The sequence below is a fragment of the Pantherophis guttatus genome, chromosome 2, assembly GCF_059756535.1.
Source record: "Pantherophis guttatus breed Tessera chromosome 2, ASM5975653v1, whole genome shotgun sequence".
In the NCBI taxonomy this organism is placed as follows: domain Eukaryota; kingdom Metazoa; phylum Chordata; class Lepidosauria; order Squamata; family Colubridae; genus Pantherophis; species Pantherophis guttatus.
The window spans coordinates 37,061,993-37,083,752 of NC_142064.1; the positions used below are offsets into that span (position 1 = coordinate 37,061,993).

General features: G+C 36.5%; 1 protein-coding gene across 2 annotated transcripts in view; it reads right to left on the reverse strand.

Annotated features, from left to right (window-relative positions):
* Window positions 1–21,760, reverse strand: part of MCCC2 (methylcrotonyl-CoA carboxylase subunit 2) — a 35,169-nt gene that overhangs the window by 9,401 nt on the left and 4,008 nt on the right. For both annotated transcript variants that reach the window (XM_060690642.2, XM_034441176.3), the window contains exons 2-12: window positions 19,072–19,138; window positions 17,789–17,873; window positions 17,334–17,435; window positions 15,676–15,803; window positions 14,333–14,445; window positions 10,893–11,006; window positions 9,133–9,197; window positions 8,745–8,844; window positions 5,485–5,580; window positions 3,130–3,202; window positions 1,582–1,658 (exon numbers count right to left, since the gene is read on the reverse strand). In XM_060690642.2, the coding sequence (XP_060546625.2) occupies window positions 1,582–1,658; window positions 3,130–3,202; window positions 5,485–5,580; window positions 8,745–8,844; window positions 9,133–9,197; window positions 10,893–11,006; window positions 14,333–14,445; window positions 15,676–15,803; window positions 17,334–17,435; window positions 17,789–17,873; window positions 19,072–19,138 (1,020 nt within the window). The remainder of the gene's footprint in view (window positions 1–1,581; window positions 1,659–3,129; window positions 3,203–5,484; window positions 5,581–8,744; window positions 8,845–9,132; window positions 9,198–10,892; window positions 11,007–14,332; window positions 14,446–15,675; window positions 15,804–17,333; window positions 17,436–17,788; window positions 17,874–19,071; window positions 19,139–21,760) is intronic.

Genomic DNA, 21,760 nt, shown 5'->3' on the forward strand with positions numbered 1-21,760 from the left:
ATCTGATAACCTGGCCTTGAGGGCAGATTCCAGTCTGCTCCCAGGATCTGCCAATACCTTCTTCGTCCATCATAGTTCCTGCATTTCTCCCATCAATCTCCACTCCCCTCAAGCCCTCTCACCTCACACTCCTTTCTCTTAAACCAAGGCATCCATTCACCCACTCACAAATCCTAGACACCTCCAATCATCCACTGATCAGATAAACCACAATCACTTCCCTAAACATCACAAACACAGCTCTTCCAGAAGTATATTTCCTGCAGACCACACCTTTCCCTGGCATTCAGCAACAGTGTGTGTGTATATGTGTGTTTGTGTGTGTGTGTGTGTGAGAGAGAGAGAGAGAGAGAGAAGCTGTAAAAGTCATCTAGCATGCACTATCAAACCTCTGCCCCCCTTCCACTGAACAGAGGGATAGAGTAAATGGTTGGGTAATCAAAGTGTCAATCACTGAGTCTGAAAGAGGGGGTCAATGTTCAGAGAACAGCACCAAAGGGGTCCTAGTGAGCAACATAGGACAGGTTCCAAAAGCACATCCCACCTTTGTACCATCCACTCAAAGTCCTCTTCAAGTCAAATCCGAAACCTTTCTGCTCTGGGCTAAAGCACTCCAGAAAACCACAGTAACCAATAACAGAGTCAGGCAAAGGAAAGCTTGTCTACAAAAATAGTTTGCCTTTGTCTCCCCATCTCCCCTGCAGTGTGGAGAGAAAGATTTCAAGGGAGAAAGCTGTTTGTTCTTCTACATATAAAAGCAATATGATCACACCAGTAGCAGAAAAAGGTAAGACAAAAGAGAACTGGAACTGCTTTTTTTCTTCCTTCATTTCTCCTTGCAGAACAGAAAGATTGGAGAGAAAGAGATTTCAAGAGAGTACTGTAAACTATTTGCATAGCATGCCTGTGATTCCCAGCCTTGGGCTCCAAGCATGATTGCATTGTTTTGAATGCATGGAAGAGCATACTGTCTTGAAATTTCTTTCTCTTCAATCTCTCTGCTCTACAAGGGGAGGGGGGGAGAAAAAAACATGGATCAGGCATAGAACAATGCTTACTGACTGTAAAAGCTATCATGTGACTGAGGAATACTGCAAAAATCACAAATGGTTGTAAATTGGCTGTAAGGTTATTTTTCAGGACCATGGTAATTTAGACTGATGCTGAACAAGTGGTTAATAAGTGTGGACTACCTGTAGTTCTTAGCCTAATGAATCACAAGCTAAATTACAACACAATAATAAACTGGCAGCAGCATAATCCATAGACAAAATAGCAGCATTATAATATTCACAACTTTTGGATCAATTAAGGGTTAAAAGTGTGGAGATATACTTTGCACATCTTTTGCACATGTTTTCAGTACAGCTGTTTCTAAAGCTAGCTGCAAGATCTCAGAAGGTCCCCCTCCCAGCAATAAACTCAGTCACATTTAAGTTGATGCAGATTCCTGGAGAAAAGCCTAAAGAGATGCTCTTATTTAATATAAATCAGCCACTATGGATTGTAGCCTCTGGTGTGCATTTTGATTCTCAGCTACAAAAATAGGGAGAAGCTTCAATAACAGGTGTTCACACTTGCCTTCTTTGCTGATTCTGAAAAAAGAACACCATTGTTTCCAATTATTCCAACTGGGTAACCAAATAACCGAGCAAATCCTGAAAGAAAAGAGAAAAAAATCATGAGAATATCATACTCTTATCAACTGTCTATGAAAAGCTTTAAACTTAAGAGTTCCCAGCCCTTCATGAAAAAACAAGTAACACAAATGTAAAACAAATTGTTTTGCAGCTATGATAATATTTATGATAGCAATAGCCATGGCAATTGCTTTTGCTGCAACAAACTAAAAATGTGACAATATAAGAACTAGCAAATTTACTATAGGAGGATACTGATGTTAATTCAGAAGCCTGTTAATTTTACCCTCAACTGAGTTGTGCTCCCCCTGGAGAGAGGAGACCTGGAACCTCAGGGGCCTTCTGAAATCACAGCATTTCCTAGAAACCCAGATGACAGCTGTGGCCAGAAGGGCCCTGCCCAGCTTCAGTTGTGTCATTATTTCGAACAGGATGCATGAGGTCAGTTACTCCATGCCTGGTCATCTTGCAAATGGATTACCTGAGCACTTTACAGTTACCCTTGATGATAAACTAGAAATTGGTTGAAAATGGCCTGTGTTTTTGCCAGCCAACATCAGTACATTTTATCTCTTTGATAGTTACATTGGTTACCAGTGTGTTTCCAAAAGCAATCCAAGCCTTTACTTGCTACTTATCAATTTTGGGGCCTCAATCTACCTTTCCATCCAAATTGGATAATTCTGGAGTCTGCTCAAGGTCATATCCCAAGACCCAAAGGAAACAGTTATGATGGGGGCTTCCCTCTTTGGAAAAGGTGGTTCTCAGAAAACTTGTAAAAATTTGATTGCTCCAGAACAATCAAGCCTTTGAGGACTGATCAGTGTGAAATTCCTGGCACCAAATCATTTATTGTTAAAATGTACTATGGCAAATTACATATTTAACTAATGCTTAAATAACATTAAATGTTAGTTAAATATGTAATCTGCCATAACTTTTTATTACTTAGAGATAAACATTGCCTAGAGTTCTTGCATTGAAGTGGTAAATCCATTACTACATTAATTAATAAATTAATACATTTTCTATAGAATCAAATCAGGATTGCTATTCAGCAGGTTCTGACAAGTTCTGGAGAATTGGTAGTGGAAATTTTGGGTAATTCAGAGAACTGGCAAATACCACCTCTGGCTGGTCCCAGAGTGGGGTGGGAATGGAGATTTTGCAATATCCTTCCCCCAGGAGTGGGGAGGGAATGGGGATTTTGCAGTATCCTTCCTCTGGAGTAGGGTGGGAATGGAGATTTTGCAGTATCCTTCCCCTGGAGTGGGGAGGGAATGGAGATTTTGCAGTATCCTTCCCCTGCCACGCCCACCAAGCCACACCCACCAAGCCACACCACGCCCACCAAGCCACGCCCACAGAACCGGTAGTAAAAAAATTTGAATTCCACCACTGAATCACATAAAATCTTTTTAAATTGAAAAGATAAATTCAAAGCATGATGTTGTAGAATAGTTTCATTTTTTTTATTTAAAAATAATACCTGTGACTAATGTATCCCCATATAAGGCCTTAAATTCATCAAATTTGCTTCCATCAACAATTCTAGCAATGACCTTAAATAAAAAGGAGAGGTACATTTATTATTAGCAACTCATTTTGTTGTAATAAATATCAACCTAATATGTAAAGTCAGATGTTTTTCATTACATTTTAAACTGTATCCATGTTCCAAACAGTATAGTTCATGTTCATGTCCAACTAGCTCAGTAAAATGGACTGGATGATGGCACTAATAACAAGCTGCTTTGCAAAGTACATATTTGCTCATAATTACTCATATCACACGTTTCATTTCTGTGTCATTATAAAATTAAGGAAAAAATGCAATTATCTTAAAACAGTTTGTAAGAAATGTCCATTTTTTATGTTCGGATGACCTGCTCAATTATAAAACAATTGTGTTAGCAAGAGTACATTATTGCATATGGCTCAGATTACATGGCCAGGTTCTCTCCCAAGAGTTTGTAGCTGTAAAATTACAGAAGCTCCATTCATAATATGTTTAATGTACTGTGCAAATAAATGATCCTGCTCTGAATCATGAGATTCCCATGTCAGGCTAACAAATCAAGGTGGAATCAGCTGTAATTCTAATATTGGTAGGGGAGGTCAAGGACAGTAAGGAATTTAAATGTATGTGGTGCTCATTTGCTACCAAGCCACATGTAGTCTTAAATCTGTTGTCTGAAATGGCTCCTTCTATTTATGATTAAGGAATGAATGAGTTCAGTATAACTTATTTGTACTGATAAAAAAGGTAAAATATACCACTTAAGCATTGTGCACAGTATGTAAAGCCCAATATGAGATAACTAAGGACTCAGTCTTGGGATACTACTTATACAATTAGTGAAACTGGTTGCAAGATTTTGATATAACTGCTGTATTATTGTACATGTAGTGTCCTTGTCTTTTTATCTGCCCTATGCTTAATATTGCTGGCTTAGAATAGTTTTCACATTTCAATTTCAACTGCAAAGATTTAACAAAACTATATAGAAATTATATAATTTAAATTCATATTAAAGTATTACACAAACAGTAATGGTAGCCTAGTCTTGCCTTTCATAGCAATGTTTTTAAAAAATAAGACCAACATTTTATTTTTCATTAAAATTTTAATTGCTTTCAAAGAACTACAATGCTAAAGAGTCTGCTAAAATTACCTTCTAAAAAATTATGACTGCAGTAAAACAAATATTGCTGTTGATCTGCCAGTTTACTTACTTCTCATCATTTTGAGAAAAATATTCTTGATTGTTCTAATAACTACAGTATATACCCATTAAATTAAAACTCATTGTAACCTAAAAGCATTATTCAAAACGTATGTCCTTGGAAGCAAGCAAAGATTACATTAATATTCTGGAGCTGCTGCTATCCCCAGATATAGCAATATTCCTAGCCTACAGTTACAATCAATGACTAAGTATTAGGATTGCGCACCTAAAGACCTTGGACCACTCTGTCAAGATTGCTCTGTGACCATGAGCAGCGGTTTGTTTACTTTGGCCTTTGGAAAATTGAAGCTGAAATGTGTATCTAATCGTATTACCTGCCACTTCAAGACTTGATTAATTGTGTCAACAGATTTGACAAGAATTGGTAGTAAAGAGTTGTGAACTTGGCCTCTTGAAAAAGAGCAGGAGCAGCAGAGGCCTGTTAAAGATAGATGAACACATATGGCAGTACTTCTGTTCTCAGTCCTATTCATCGTTATTCCTAAATGCAAAAACTGAGCTAGAAATACAATAATGAGAAAAGTCAGGTGTAGCACCTAGCTACCGACACAATCATAAGTAGAATTCCATTTTACACTAATCTAAATTCCATAATTTTGATGGATTATTTTTGGTTCAGTAAACACAATTTGAAACTAAGGTTTCTTGGTTTACTGGTGATAGTTTAAGTGATATATAAACCAGGATGGAGGTTTGTTTCCTGTTCTTGTTTGATTTTTATACTTCACCCAAGTTTTTTCAGATCAAGACATGAATGTTTAAGACAAAAGAACCACTTAAAAAGAAGTAAAATATAAGAACTGCCAAAAGACATGATTAATTTGCTCATCCACAAGTGTGAATCTGGCTTTGTTTCATAAACTATACTTAAAACAAAGAGTTTTATACCATGTTGTGTTATCTTGGGCTCTCATATTCTCAAAGTGATAAAAAAAAGAATAAAGCAAACTTCCATAATTCATATGATTTTCTTGAGATTAGCTTCCCATATCGAGAACATTAAGCAGTCCCATGGATATCCTGTACGCAACCATATCTGTGTGCAAGAATCTGGCTAGGCACAATCTTTTAAAATCATTTTTAGAGATGTTTACCTCTTTGACATCAAAATTTCTTTTAAGCTGTTCTCCAACTATGCCATACAATTCATCTGGAGGAAACAAAGGTTCTTCTGAGGATTCTACTGTTACCTGAGATAATTGGAAGTACCAAAAAAGAAGACAAGAATTACAAGGGAATTCAGGCATACATCAGTTTTGCACACTGACTACAAGTTCTCCTTTTCTACAAGCCCAGATTAAAAAATTGACAATATTCAGTATGAAATTTAAATTTACTCTAAATTTTAGACTAAATGCTGTTCTCCTCCAGATAACTCCAATATTCATATATTTAAATCAAGTTTATTGATTCAATCAGACCCAAATTAGAGGAGTAAAAATGGGGTCCTTGATTATATATGTATTTTATTTATCTTATGAGTTTTATAACCACCCACAATTCAAGGAATACATGACTTCACAAGAATTACATCCTCAGCAAACAAGAGTGGAAGGTGGGATAATGTTTGAAACAAGTGAGATATGGAGGTAAGAGGCTATAGTAGGGGTTAGCAATCTTTTCAGGCACATATTTTCATCACACAATTCACAATCATTCCAAGAAATGAAAATATTATTTTTAAAACTTCATAATTAAAATATTTTAATGTAAAGGTAAAGTTTCCCCTCACACATATGTGCTAGTCATTCCCGACTCTAGGGGACGGTGCTCATCTCCGTTTCAAAGCCGAAGAGCCAGCACTGTCCGAAGAGGTCTCCGTGGTCATGTGGCCGGCATGATTAAATGCCAAAGGGGTATGGAACGCTGTTACCTTTCTACCAGTGGTAAAATTTGGATTTTTTTATTCCCGGTTCTGTGGGCGTAGCTTGGTGAGCATGGTGTGGCTTGATGGGCATGGCTTGGTGGGCGTGGCAGGGGAAGGATACTGCAAAATCTCCATTTCCACCCTATTCCAGGAGAAGGACATTGCAAAATCTCCATTCCCACCCCACTCTGGGACCAGCCAGAGGTGGTATTTGCCGGTTCTCTGAATTATTCAAAATTTTCGCTATCGGATCTCCAGAACCTATCAGAACTTGCTGGATTTCACCCTTGCTTCCCACCAAAGGTGGTCCCCATTTTTCTACTTGCATTTTTTACATGCTTTTGAACTACTAGGTTGGCAGAAGCTGGGAGAAGTAATGGGAGCTCACCCCGTTAGGCAGCACTAGGGATTCGAACCACTGAACTGCCAATCTTTCGATCGATAAGCTCAGCATCTTAGCCACTGAGCCACCACGTCCCTAAAATATTTTAAAATCACCCAAAATGTAACCAGGTTTTATGTACATTATCTCAGGATCTCAATCTGTGGTTACTTTTATTTATTTAAAAAACTCAAGAAGCCAAAATGTAGCATCTACAAGCACGGAGGGTCCAATTTTTGAACTCAAGTTGAATATTATCTGGTTTATAAACCAAGCTTGATTAGTGATTTGAATTTGAAATAATCTAACATTCAGTCAGAGCTACTTGGTGTAACCATTACACTAAGAGCAAAATGTGCAGTTTTTAGGCCATATGCATCCTTCAGGAAGGTGGTGGGTGACCTACAATGCCCCTTTCCACACCTATAGATAACCAATTGGGATGGCAACTCCATCACTAAGCAAGGCAGGTGTATAATGAAACATCATGTGGTTTTATCTGACTTACCATGTCAGTTCCAACTGTGATTATTCAGCGAATCACCTGTGGTCATTAAACATGACATCTCCCAACCATAATTTGTGACTTCCTGCCAACTTCCCCACTGACTTGGATTGTCAGAAACCAGGGGTGAAGATCACAAATGGTAATCACAAATGGTAATCACAAGATGATATGATAGCTACAAGTTTGAAAATCAGTCTCAATCTCCTTTTTCAGCACAATAGTAACCTCAAATGGTTGCTGAATGAGCAGTCAATAAACAAGGACTAGCTATACTATACTTTCCTTCACTTTCCATATTTCCATTTGCTACTTCCACTTGTTTCCACCACTACCCTTTTCTACTTGCTTCCTATCTACCAGTGTATGGTTTCTCTCCGATTCCCATGTCATCTTGCATAATATAAAGGCAAGTTGCTCTTCATATCCCAACTCAAAAAAGTCCTTTAGTTTGGTTGACAGCTTTTTCTGGCTTGCACAGCAGTTGCAATGTTATGTGGGAATGACCTTGGGAGACAAGGCAAAGAAATGTAGCCAAGGGAACAGTCAGACAAATTTATTAGTCTAGTCATGTTTTCTGTGGTTTAGCCCGCAATTACATAATTAAAAAAATACATCTTGTGAGTTAAGTAATCTCTGCCAGCATGCAATATGATTTGGGGGGCTGGGTATGGGCATCTCCTTAACGCAAACTCATATATTCTTAGGATCACATGGATATCATTCAAGCCCTGGAAAAAATACTTTTAAGGGGGATTTATGTATTAATTTATTAAATTTATATGCCACCCATCTTGTAGCAAATACTTATAATATCTGCATTCAGATATTGCTGCATTCAGTTTTGGTCGCCACGATGTAAAAAAAATGTGGAGACTCTAGAAAGAGTGCAGAGAAGAGCAACAAAGATGATTAGGGACTGGAGGCTAAAACATATGAAGAACGGTTGCAGGAACTGGGTATGTCTAATTTAATGAAAAGAAGAACTAGGGGGAGACATGATAGCAGTGTTCCAATATCTCAGGGGCTGCCACAAAGAAGAGGGAGTCAAGCTATTCTCCAAAGCACCTGAGGGTAGAACAAGAAGCAATGGGTAGAAACTAATCAAGAAGAGAAAAAACTTAGAAGTAAGGAGAAATTTCCTGACAGTTAGAACAATTAATCAGTGGAACAAATTGCCTCCAGAAGTTGTAAGTTTTTAAGAAGAGATTAGATAACCATTTGTCTGAAGTGGTATAGGGTTTCCTGCCTAAGCAGGGGGTTTGACTAGAAGAACTCCAAGGTCCCTTCCAACTCTTTATATATTATATATTATCTCTCAAAGTACAGTAAGTCCCTAATATAATGGCACTGTATTATTGGCAGACTTGAAAACAGAAATGGAGCATTCAAGGGGTGGAAGGAAAAAAGAGCAGAAGAAAGTACACAGGAGTCTGCAATGCACTTTTATCTACCTTTAAGAAATCACGTGAATTATGTCAAAGTGAAACGACTTTGAATTCATACTTTTCTCTGAACTACCCCAGGAAACACATAATGCAGCATAACATCTTTATATAAGTTCTGATACATCCCTAATAAAAGAAAAATATACACTCACATCAACTTTCTTCTTGTAATTCAAACTCCTCACTACTTTTCTAGCCAAGTGGAGTGCATGATTATCATCCAAAGCATAGTGATCGGTTACACCAGATTTCCTGCAGATTAAAAATACAAAACTATAGTACGTCAGAAATTGTGTTTACATGATCTCAGGAAAAGTGCAATAGCCAGAACTCTGAGGACTAAGGTTGTAAGTCTCCCTTCTTTCATACTGTCATAACTTTGAACTTCAATGAAGAAGTGGTCATAAGCCAAGGACTACCAGTATTTCACCAGGAGAGTGATAGCAGACGATTCCACCACCATTTAAAACAGCATAACAGCTAGCATGACGAAAAGCTATTCCAATCCAAACTATTGGTGGAAAGAAGTGCTTATTTTACCTGCAGTGAAGATCAGCACCTCCAAGGTCCTCTGCTGATACCTGTTCCCCAGTTGCTGCTTTTACCTAAAAATGAAAACTAAAGCTGAGCACTTCCAAATGTGCTGTTGTGTTGGACACGCACTCTGTTTTAAAGCTAAGAAGGAAAGAAAAAGACCAGAACAAATCATCCCCAAAGCCAACACCCAGATAAGCAAGAATTAACATCAGGCAAACAATCAAGCAGAAAACAATTTCTTCTGAATCAAGAAGAAAACCACACCTCCACTCAACACCAGCAGGGCAAGCTACTATATATAAATAGGGAATAAACCAAACTCCCTTCTAGCACTGATGATATTACCTAGTCAGGTAATGAAATGTCTGTAAGCAAATAACCAAGTTTAGAAAACACCAAGGATCCAATACTTCAACCTTGAGCTACACCTATTTTCTTCTATTGCTATCTGTCTATCTGTAAGAGGATATAAATGCAATTTATAGTTATATTGTTATTAGATGCTTGCCCTTATTTTCCATTATTATTTGATAATATCCCCACATGAAAAGCCCTTGATTCTGAAAAGAATGTTGAGAATTAATCAGTAACACTGGTTCTTTCCCACTTTTCTAAACTGACATAATTAGTGCTTAAAAATTCAACAGGAGATTAAATAACAGATTAATTAAGTGCTAAATTATAGAGCTTCATTATCCAAGAATTGTTATTGATTTTCTATGTCTGCTTTTGCTGATTACTTTGCACAGGAAAACTATCCCTTTCCACATCAAGCAACTATTTTTGTAAGACAAAGCAATGCAAAATACATGTTTTACCTCCCCTGCCAATATATTTTGGGCAAAAATGTCATTCAAATATATTTCAAAAGAGTTTCCCTCCTGAAAATCTAGAAATAATGTTTATATTTAAAATAACTAATTATTACAAAGTACTTAACTGTATTTCTGACAAAAAGGTTAGGAAATCATTGCAAAATGGCAATGGCAAAATATTAACTGATCAAACAAATAAGGTCAAAAATAATTACTTATCTGTGATTTATATGGGTTAGTGCTGTCAGCTCTGAGGGGCCACACACTGAGATTTTTCCCCTATTTGTTATTTTGTATGTCTTTAAGTAAAAATGACATTCTATATATAAAATTAAAGCAGTATTTCATGCAGGCCACTTAAATGACAAGTTTATGTTCAGTTAAAATGCAACTTGTCTATGATTCCATGGATACTACAGTATGTTTTTTCCTAATATAAAAACCACCAGGATTTTTCCCCATTTGCAAGAAATGCAGAAGACATCTGAATCCATAATAGCTGACAAAAAATGTGGATTTTTTTAAAAATCAACCCAACTCTGCTGTTGAAGTAGATAAAAAATAGAAGTAAAAATGATGATGCCTTCAAATTATGTTTAAATCCTAGTGACTTTATGGACACCTCCATAAATTTTTTACAAAGCAATTGAGAAGTGATTTGTCACAGTCTCCTTCTAGGAGTTGTTTTTTTTTTTTTTAATTTCTCAGCCTAGTTTTCAGTCCTAGTATTTCTTGTAGTCTAAGTAGTAACTTGGTCTGACCTTGGTGTGTTTTACTGAATCAGCCAAATGCTAAGCAACCACAATATATAAAATATTTTGGTATTTAACAAAATATTCATTTTTGCAAAACCCAGTTGTTATATTGAAACCTACAATACAGTTATATAATATTTATCTGTTTTAAAAAAGGAAACCTTTGCTAATCCTTTGAAAATACTTCACTCACCAATGGCGGTCCACCCAAAAATATTGTTCCCTGCTTTCCAACGATTATACTTTCATCAGCCATTGCTGGGACATAAGCCCCTCCAGCTGTGCATGAGCCCATGACTACTGCAATCTGAAAAAAACCCAAAAGATGATTTATAAGAAATCAAATCCATGTATCGCCTTGTGTTTTCAGTCTAAGAATCTAATGCATAACAAACCTAATTCTTCCCTTGTGTTTCCCTAAGCCAAAATTATTGACTACTCTGGAAAGCAACAGTTGTCCTGAGGTAACTTCATTGTACAAATGGGGTAGCTTCAACTTTCAGCTAGAACAAGACTATGGAATCTCTGCTTCAGAATCAAGAATCAGCAACCGTCAGCAGCTAAAATGCCTGTGAGTGTCCCATTCCAAGATCATTTTAAAAGGTCATAATTAACTTTTCAACATTCCTTTAGGCACCAAATTTCTTTGGAAAGTCATCTTTAACTTCAGGAAAGCAGCACAGTGGAGTATGAACTATGTTTCTTTCGGTCTCTACATTGCAGCCACTCATCTTAGATCATATTGTTGCAATGAATTTGACTTCTTCTAAGCTACTTTAAAAGGGGATGTGATGGCTCAGCAGTTAAGAAGATGAGCTTGTCAGTTAGAAAGGGCAAGCTCTAATTTTTGTGCCAGCTGCTGCCCACCTAGCAGTTCAAAAGCATGAAGGTAACAGCATTCCATGTTTCGTCACATGCTCTGCACTTCAGCAGATGTCTTGCTGGCCACATGACCGCAGAAACATCTTTGGACAACTCTGGTTCTCTCAGCTAAGAAATGGAGATGAGCACCACACCCAGAGTCAGATACGATTGGAAAGGGAAACCTTTTACCCTTACCTTTAAACTCTTTAGAATCCAGTCATGGTTAAAATCTAAATTATTACTGTTTCCTTTATATTTCTTATTCTGTGAATTATTCTACCTCTCTTGTGAATTCTTTTACTTTGGACATTTCTTTTTTGATCAATTTCTTTTTGTTCTTTTCATGTACCTTTAACCATGTTATCAATACCACCTACGTACACACTTGAATTACTTAATCAACCCTCATTCTTTTAGATGTGCTGATCCTAATCACTTTTCTTCTTAATGAGCTTTCCGTTCTTATTGTGTATTTGCTATATAACGGAATTTAACACATCAGTAAAGAGGGAAAAACAAATGGCAAAGTATGTAACAAAAACACGTCTTCAAGCTCTGATTGAATGATTTCGTATTCAGTTCAATAAATTAGTGGGTAATGTTTCATTCTTTTGTGTCACAAAATCATAGAGCTGAAAAGGATCATTTGGGCCAATACTTTTCAACCTGGCAATTTAAGATGTGTGGATTTCAACTCCCAGAATTCTCCAGTTAGTGGAGGGGAATTCTGGGATTTGAAGGCCACACATCTTAAAGTTGTCAGGTTGAACAACAATGATTTTTAGAGCACAAACCAGTGGTGGGTTGCCCTCGGTTCAGACCGGTTCACAAGAACTGGTAGTAAAACCGGCGGGAGGCTCCGCCCACTGACCCAGACGTTATCAGGAAGTTTCTGTGCATGCGAAGCAAGCGCGCGCGCAGTCCAGTTGCAAACCGGTAGTAAAGGTACATAGAACCCATCCTTGACACAGGCCACAAACGTCCTGTCCAGTACAGTTCCAACTGCACAATCTTTCACAAGTACACCATGGTTAATCACAATAAGGATGCCCCTGTTTAAACTAATCCAAGGTTAGAAAGCAACAGACTGTGAGTTCAAGCTTCACCTTAGCCATGAAAGCCAGTTTGGTGACATTGAGCCAGTCACTCTCTCTCAGCCCAACTCACTTCACAAGGTAGTTGTTGTATGGGAAATAGGAGGATATGTTTGTAGTCTTCTTTGTAAAAATAATAAAGGTGGGATATAAATGAACAAACAAACAAACAAACAAATAAAATCCATCTCCAGCCTACCAGAGGAACAGTTTCAGCAAGGGAGCTGAGATTGTTTGCTCCTGATCTCTCTTTTTAAAATGTCATTCTTCTTGACCTCAGTAATCAACTCAATCATTTGTTTGCTATTGTCGGTAAATTAGTCATTATTTCAAAACAATACCTAGTTAAAAGACACAGTGACACATTATTCTACCTGAACTTTCTCTATTTTTTATCTCCTACGTAAATGGAAAGAGCATGTCTATTCTTCTGACCTTTATAATAGATGGAACTTTTTTTCCCCTTCACTTGTGTTTTAACATCAAAGTGACTGTCAGGTCTTTCTTTCTACTATGATCTCAGCCCGTACCTCACTATTTCTATTAAACTGGCAAAACAGAGATTCAAAAGATACAGATTATCTCTTCCTGCAATATTTGGATGTTCCCAGTAGAATTTAAATTAATGATTTACACTTAGATCTGTGTTCCTTCATTGGCTGTGGCTGTTTTTTCCCATTAGTTTAATTTTTCCTAATGATCCTTCCCAAATAAGTCTGGGAAATAATTTACGATCAATGCATTATCCTGTCGGGGGACAGAGGGGTAAAAAAAAAGCAAGATGACAACTGCACAATCCTCCTTTTTATATGCTATTATGCAGGTTTAAAAATGGACAGACTTCAATTATGCAATTGCAGACCCCATTTTGATTTTTTTATCCTATCTGTTGTCCCTTCTTCATTCATTCATCTTTTAAAAAGTCAATAAATATGTTTACTTTTCACACAGAGAAACCTGCTATGTCATGTCTTATTTAGAACTACAATTGTATCTTTTTCTATTACGTCTACCGCATATTCAGCACTATTCACATAGCCATATAATCCATATTATGAATATATTTCCAAAATTAAATATCCCAATTGATTTTTCTTTTTTTGCTCTAATTTGGCCACTTATATTGGAAATTCAGTTCTGAAAATAGACTATATTGAGTCTCACCCTTTGTACCTATCCATTGCCAAGGTGCATTCCTAGATATCACCCCATCATTGTATCTGAGAAACATTGGCACTTGGATTGCCAAATGGGATGGGGGTAATGCCAAAGTGATATAAGTTACAGAAAGTCTTTGTTTAGCAACTGCTTTATTTAATTTACATTTATGACCTTTGCAAAGGACAGCTGAAATAAGATAATAAGCACAGCTGCAATTTCACTTAGTGTCCACTACACTTAATGACCAATTGCTGGGCTCAATTGTGGTTGCTAAATGAAGACCATCTGTATCGGTTTAAAGAGAAAGTTCAAAGAATCAAGAATTCTTGACAAATATTTGCTTTGAAGACATTAGAAGTCATAACTCTACAGTCTCACAGTACAGATGACTATTGGAACCCATTTACACAGTTCTCAGTTCCAAGTGATCCACATGCCCTCCACTAGTATTCATAAACTTCATATCTGATTTTGACACCAATACGTTTCTGCTTTCGTTCTTAAATAAAATTACCTGTGGAATGCTTTGGGAGGACATGACTGCTTGATTATAGAAAATCCTACCAAAGTGATCACGGTCAGGAAACACTTCTGCCTGGCGAGGCAAGTTGGCGCCTCCTGAATCAACTAAGATCAAATAAAAATTGAACATTAATAATTGGCATTTTGGTTAAATCTTATTTAAAAGTATTCCTTAGAGGAAGCAATACCATAGACAGGTCTGGAGGAGGAAATTAAAAAGCAGATTTATTTCTCTGCCCAACATTCATAATCTGCTACTGTCATTGCTACAATGCAAACAGGTGCTGTTGGTGGGCAGTTACATGGATGAAGGAATCCCCTCACCACCAATCCATAATCCTTTATCTAAACCACCTCCGAATCCTACGAAGACAAAAAAAGAAGAACCCCAGGTGGAAGATGGAACAGCTAGCCAGTTTTAGTGCAATCATGGATTGCTTAAGGCCACTCCTTTTCATTCCTTTCAGCTGTCCATTAGATGTGACTGCCATTTTTTTTATTGAACAGTGAAACAAAATATTGAAACACAGTTAGAAGATACTATTACAATGGAGATGTAATACTATACTGTTTCACAAACTACAAGACAGCATATACCAAATCCAACTTCTGCATCTTTATTCTACCCATGTTATTTTTTGGAAGTTATGCTAAATAATGAATGACAGTAAGCCTTGTTTATTGCTCAACAACATTGTTTAAACTTTCAAACCAGAAGTGCTAATTCTAACTCCGCTACAGGAAATATGGTCAATGTTTAGGGGTGCTTATCCAACAACCTACATCAGAATTTCTCAACCTTGGCAAATTTAAGACACGTGAATTTAAATTACTGGCATTCCCAAGCCAGCATAGCCAGCTGAAGTCCATATATCTTAAAGTTGCCAAGGTTGAGAAACATTGATCTATGTTTTATGTACACTCTATCATTTATAGCTATTATTATATTATTATTCATTATTGCTGTTCTGATTTTTTTTAAAAAATACTGAGCATTCGGCTTTAAAAATCATTCCTGCCACCCTTAACACATCAGGCTCTTGGCTGAGTATAGTTTTCCATCATAAGTAAATTAACAGACCAGTCAGACATTATAACAAACCATTATCCTTGCAACTCCGGATTTTCAAAATCAGTTCAACCCAATTTCCTACATTGGTTTCCACTCAATTATAAATCATGTTTTTGTCAACTCAAAGACAAGGCTGTTATATATTCTGCCACTGAATTAGAAAATATTGTGGCTTTACAGCCAATTGCTGGGTACAGTAGACACTGTGTGTCATAACAATAGTCTCTTACAAAATAAAACATGCCTCAAAACTTAATAATTACCTAAGTATACACAAGGAAGATGATTTTGCATTGCAATTTCTTGAGCACGTAGATGCTTCTTTACAGTAATTGGATAATAGGTTCCACCTTTGACAGTAGCATCATTGGCAATAATCAAACACTCCACTCTGAAATTCAGTTTTTATTAGTTAATTGAGAACATTGAATATTGTGTGATTAAAATTAATGAAACTTTAAAATGTGAGCTTACATTGCGGTTCCAAACTTATTTAATAAGAGATTCTATTATTATATATTACAACTCTTAAACAGCATGTAGTAAACACGCTGCTTACTACATCTACTGTAACAAACAGAGGATTCTTCTTTTCCTTAGAAGAATCTTTATGAATCATCCATACATATTGTAACATTTAAATATAAAAGATATCAGACACTGCTGAAAAGGCTCTATTATATGAAACAAGTGAGAAGCATTTCCAGCCAGCAGAGCAACTGACAATTCCAGACACAGAAAAAGGTTAAGAATATTGTAAAGCTAAAATGCTGAATGACAACTATCCTACCCATGTTATTTATATATTAATTATTTTTCACATTTTTGAACTACCCATGTCCCACAGAGAGGGACTCTGGCTGGATGTACAATAAAACAATTAAATCATTATTTTAACACCTTGCTTGTTCTAACAGCAAGGATGTTAGCACTCCAAACTACATTCGTTCCAGTGCTGACATATGGAGGAGAAGAGGAGGCAGCTGGCAAGAGGACGCTTGACTTTTCACCTACTTATTTTCCCTGAAGATAATATCCCCTAGGAGATGGGAGGGGGGACATTCCTGGGAGCTGAAGTAGTAGATAAGGGGAGAGGATTTGGAAGATGGCCAATGAGACGCAGAGAATTGGGGAATGGAAAGGGAAGGTTTGGGGTCAGGAAGTCAGTGTTGGCTGCGACGAGTCGGGTGGACAGATTGTCGTGCTTAATAAATGAAAGATTTCACCAAAGACTATTTGTTTGGAAATGCTATTTATTTGAGACGACACCGAAACCTGACAAAGAAAATTATCTGTCAGTGTTTTATGCAGACACATTACTACACAGCCATGGCAGATATTGTGTGGCATTCTTGCTGTTTCTGGACTACTACTACTACTCCTACTACTACTACTACTTCTTGCTGTTACTGGACTACTATTCCTACTACTACTACTCCTAGCATCCTTCACCTTTGGTCATCCTGGTTGCCTGGTACAACCCTGGCTGGGCTACTAGAACTTGTAGTTTACCAAGTCAGATGGGGCACAATCTCTACACATTAAATTACAACTTCTTCAGATGTACTAATAAAAGGCTGGTTTTATTAGTACATCTGAAGAAGTTGTAATTTAATGTTTAATATGGAGTGATGGCTTAATGTAGAGATGAAGTTTTCTGGCTTTCCAGATATCTTGTTCAACTACACTTTTTAACAGCCATTGGCAGCAAGGACAAGGTGGGACTGGCCTACCTAACAATGAAGCTCCATAAAGGCTTGATAATTTCTCAACAATACAAACTGCACAGTAGAACTGCCAATATACAACAGTGATACAATACTTCTGAATATCAGTAACTCATATTAGAAAGGAAAGGAGATTAAAATAGCACAGTAAAAAGCAGAAATGAAACCAACAATATAGCAGTAGCTGTTCTCACCCCGATACTCGCCCAATGCCAGTAATGATACCTCCTGCTGGTACTTCTTCATTACCATACAGCTGATAACCTGCAAACTGGGAGAACTCCAGGAATGGCGATCTAGAAGAAAAAGAAGAACATTTTATAAGTTAGTCACATGAAGCATTCTTACCTGATTATTATTGGCAGGTATGTATTGTTTAAGTTTGTAGTACAATAACCTAACTCTAAAAGAACATTGAGACTTATTTTGGAATTTTAGCCCACCTTTCTAATTCTGACCAGGGAATAGTCACAGTGACCACTACACACATTATTACTAAAAATGCACAGTATATGTAAATGATAATTTTAACTGATTCCAAAATTATAAGCATCTCTACTAATTTGAAAGCATCTAATAGTAAAACAGAAAAACTGGAAATGTATGCATCTTACATTAAAACAGTTACAATGAATCAGCAAATACCTACCCAGGATCTATAAGTCTGTCAACTCTCTCTCTAGGTAACAACTTCCCTCTTGATGTGTGCAGGTTCCGTGATTTTTCTCCACCACCTATCAGGCAAGGTCTTTGATCATTTCAATGTTTGCCATGTATATAAACATTTACCAAGTAGACATGCATAAACAATATGCATATTATATTATTCTCTGATTATTTCATGAATGCTTAATTTCACTTCTTGTAATACCAATCCAATCTTTCCTGTTATTGTGCAAATGCAATTAATACCACTCCTCTCACACAAGAAGACTTTTGGCAAAACACAAAAAGAACACCAAATATCTCAGGTGTGAGAACGGTAGAAACTCTAGCAAAGAAGTTGGAGAGAAAAAGAATCAAGTATCTAAACATATGTAGATATACAATGACATCTTCTATAGCAGCCCCAGTATAGGTGAAGATGCTGTCCCAGAGGTATATACAGCTTCTGCCCTACTGACATTACAGTGTGCCTTTGACCTGGAAGATTTTGAGTAAAAAAATTAGTTTTCCTTATTCTTATATTTGTGTTATTCCTACTGTTTGGGGGCAATTTAGAAAAAAATTCTACAGAAATAGCCAGCATATTTATGGACAGATCACCTTCTTGTTCCGAATTAATTTTAGATATCTCTGTACCAGAAATTGAAATATATGATAGCAGTCAATGAAGACATCACAGATTGGAATATTAAATATGTATCTATACCCAGAAACCACAAAATTGAAAGAAAGACCAAAAATGGAAGACGACAAAATTCTACAATGGGACCAACCAACAAGAATACTCAGTGGCTACAGAACATAATTATTGATAAGATAATTGTTGCAACTCCTGAACTCTTATCTTTTTGTGATAATCTTTTTATATATTTCTCATTTCTCTTTTCCTTTAATAAGATCTTCCTGAACTCCTCTAACTTAACCATAGTAGTACTACTATTAGAGTTTTCTCAAATCAACCTTGTCACTCACTTTAACTCTCTATCTCTCCTAGATGTTTATTCAGGTCTAATGGCTGAGAAATAGGAATGAACCTTTAATACAAATTAAATCATTAAATTACACTATTAATATTTTAAGGCTTTCAATACTACTTTAAAGCTGTGTTGAAATGGACTGCTGATTGGGAAATATGGAGTTGTAATTCAATATAGTCAGAGACAATAAGCTGGGAAAGACTGTCTTAAACACTGTTAGTTTTGGGAACCAATCAATCAGACTTTAATGCAAGATACTGTAACAAGAAAAAAATTCATTCATACATACCTAATCTAATTTTTTCAGATTGTCTTTTCAGGTTCGTTACTAAAGCTTTCATTCGCTCATAATTTTCCTGTTGAGAAATAATCATATGTTAAGGAAATGTACATACTATCCAAGATGAGTTAGTTAGAAAAATATTTAATTGAAGGTATATATTTTTTTCTCAAATACTTTGGCCACCTAATGAGAAGGAAGGACTCACTGGAGAAGAGCCTAATGCTGGGAAAGATTGAGGGCAAAAGAATAGGACGACAGAGAATGAGGTGGCTGGATGGAGTCACTGAAGCAGTAGGTGTGAGCTTAAATGGACTCCAGAATATGGCAGAGGACAGGAAGGCCTGGAGGAATGTTGTCCATGGGGTCGTGATGGGTCGGACATGATTTCGCAACTAACAACAACAAATACTTTTTTTCTCCTGTCCTGTCCTATATGTATTTAAGCTTTATACAGTTTCAAAACATATTATTTAAACATAATTTCTAAATAATTACAACTGGATATAAAATAATAGATCCATTCTTTTTCATTTTATACATTTTCCTTGGCTGAGAATCCTAATTTACTTCCAAGTAAATTAAGTTTGCCTCCAGGAAAACTTAATGGCTACAAATGAAGATTCAAGCCTTTTAACAATTGTAATGTTTTAAATATATATTGTGTTTGTTAAGACCTTTGGAAGTAGCCTGAATTTTTTTGATGTATGTGAGTTCAGCAATTGCTTGCTCAATTATGCAACTTAAATGTATTTATTCCAAGATGGCTACTTTGAGATCTATAACAGAGTATCCTGAAAAGATAAAATGGTCAGAAGTTGCTTGTTTTGAGTCCTGATGTCAAACTTATGTCCATTAATTTTTCTGTACAAAGTTTGGTCTGTTTTTCCTACTTAGAATCCAAAGGGGTATTGCAGCATATGTGGCAAATATCACCTAGAGCACGGGTGTCAAACTTGCAACAACACGTTGCTGTCATGTGACTTCTCATGACTTTTCCCTTCACAGAGCTGGGGTGGGTGTGGCTTGCACGTGACACATCCGGCCCGTGGGCCGCCAGTTTAACACCCCTGACAATAAAGGAAGAGCTCCTAATCTCTTGAGATTGATGGTGTTGATGTAAAAAAACAGTTCCTTGAATTTGACCTGGAAACAAATCAATGCATCTCTCAGAGTAGAGGTATGACATGTGCTGTTCTGGGAGCACACATACTGCCTATACCGCTGCATTCTGTACCAGTTGAAACTTGTAACTTATTACCAGTTATTATATCTATATAAACAAAATTTTTGTTCATGATTAAACCAAGGTCAGAATGAGGAAATAAATACTGTATAAAATAACATAAGGCATAATGAACTTGAGACAATATTTTGTACAACCAAATAAAAATTATAACTTTATCCAGGCAAATAAAAAAGGCTTATGCATTAGAATCAGGATTCAAGGGAATATTTGTATTAAAATCTTTGAACAAGCAAAAACATTTGAGGTTTTTTTAGCATTAAAAAATCCCCAACAATCTCAAACATAGATTTCTATTTACAGCAAAGTTAAAGATGTCTGCTTGGAAGATACACAGGTATAGAGATACAAGACTTCTTTGATACAAGATTGTATAAGCAAGCTTCAGTTACACAATTTCTGGCCCTTCCTTCATGTGTTCAACTCCCTAATTTACATCAGCAAAGCACAATAGGCTATTGTTCAATTTGGCAAATTACAAATCAGAACTGAAATCATAGTCTGAAACTGGCATGCCATTTTGGATGCAAAATGATCAACCCAAAACCAAACCATTAGAAAATTTGAATAACTAAATTCAATCTCATCTGTGCAAAGGCCAAACATGAATTGGCAGTCTGTATAAACTAGATCTTTAAATTTAGATGAATCATATGAAGTAATTGGATTCTTAAATGTTTCTTAATGTGACATGGTCACAGCAAACATAACTGCTTCTATTTTGGCTTGACAATAGAAACAGAGTGTTAACAATTTAATTATTAATCACACAAAGAACATATACTAGAAGTCTGATGCAAGTTCTGTGTATTCAATACGTCTTAGAATTTCAGAAATTAAATACACTTACTATCCCACCAAAGTACATTTATATCTATTCTATCTCAGAGGTTTATCTTTCACCAGCTCTTAAATCTCTTAAATCTCTTAAATTTGCAGAGGAGGACAAACAACAAAGGGCAAATAAGGCAAACATCATCTTTTTTCCCCCTGCACTTTCTTCAAGTTTTCACCATACAGTTGCTCTGACCAGAGAATTTTCATGTTGGCCCATTCTTCTGAGCTGCTGTAAAGGTGCAACAGTTGAGAAACAAGATCATCTTTTTTCCTGAATGATGTACAAATGAAGTCATGTAGATTGGTTCTTAAACAAATTGTTCCATTTGATCTCTTTCCCAAATCTTCTTCCTAACCATTTTAAAGACTATATCCCCAGACCACACCTATCGTCAGATCCTACAGAATTCAAGTCACCAACTATTTTCACAGCCTTCCCATTCACAGCCTTCCAGACAATCTAATTGCCACAGCCACATGGTTCCTATCTTTAATTTGACAACCATGTGCTGCTCAGAAGGCTAGATATGATCTTCAGTCATTAGCCTGCAGGTTCTGTCATGGGAACAAGACCCACGAACTTAAGCATACATGCTCAAAAGTAAGACCACTTGA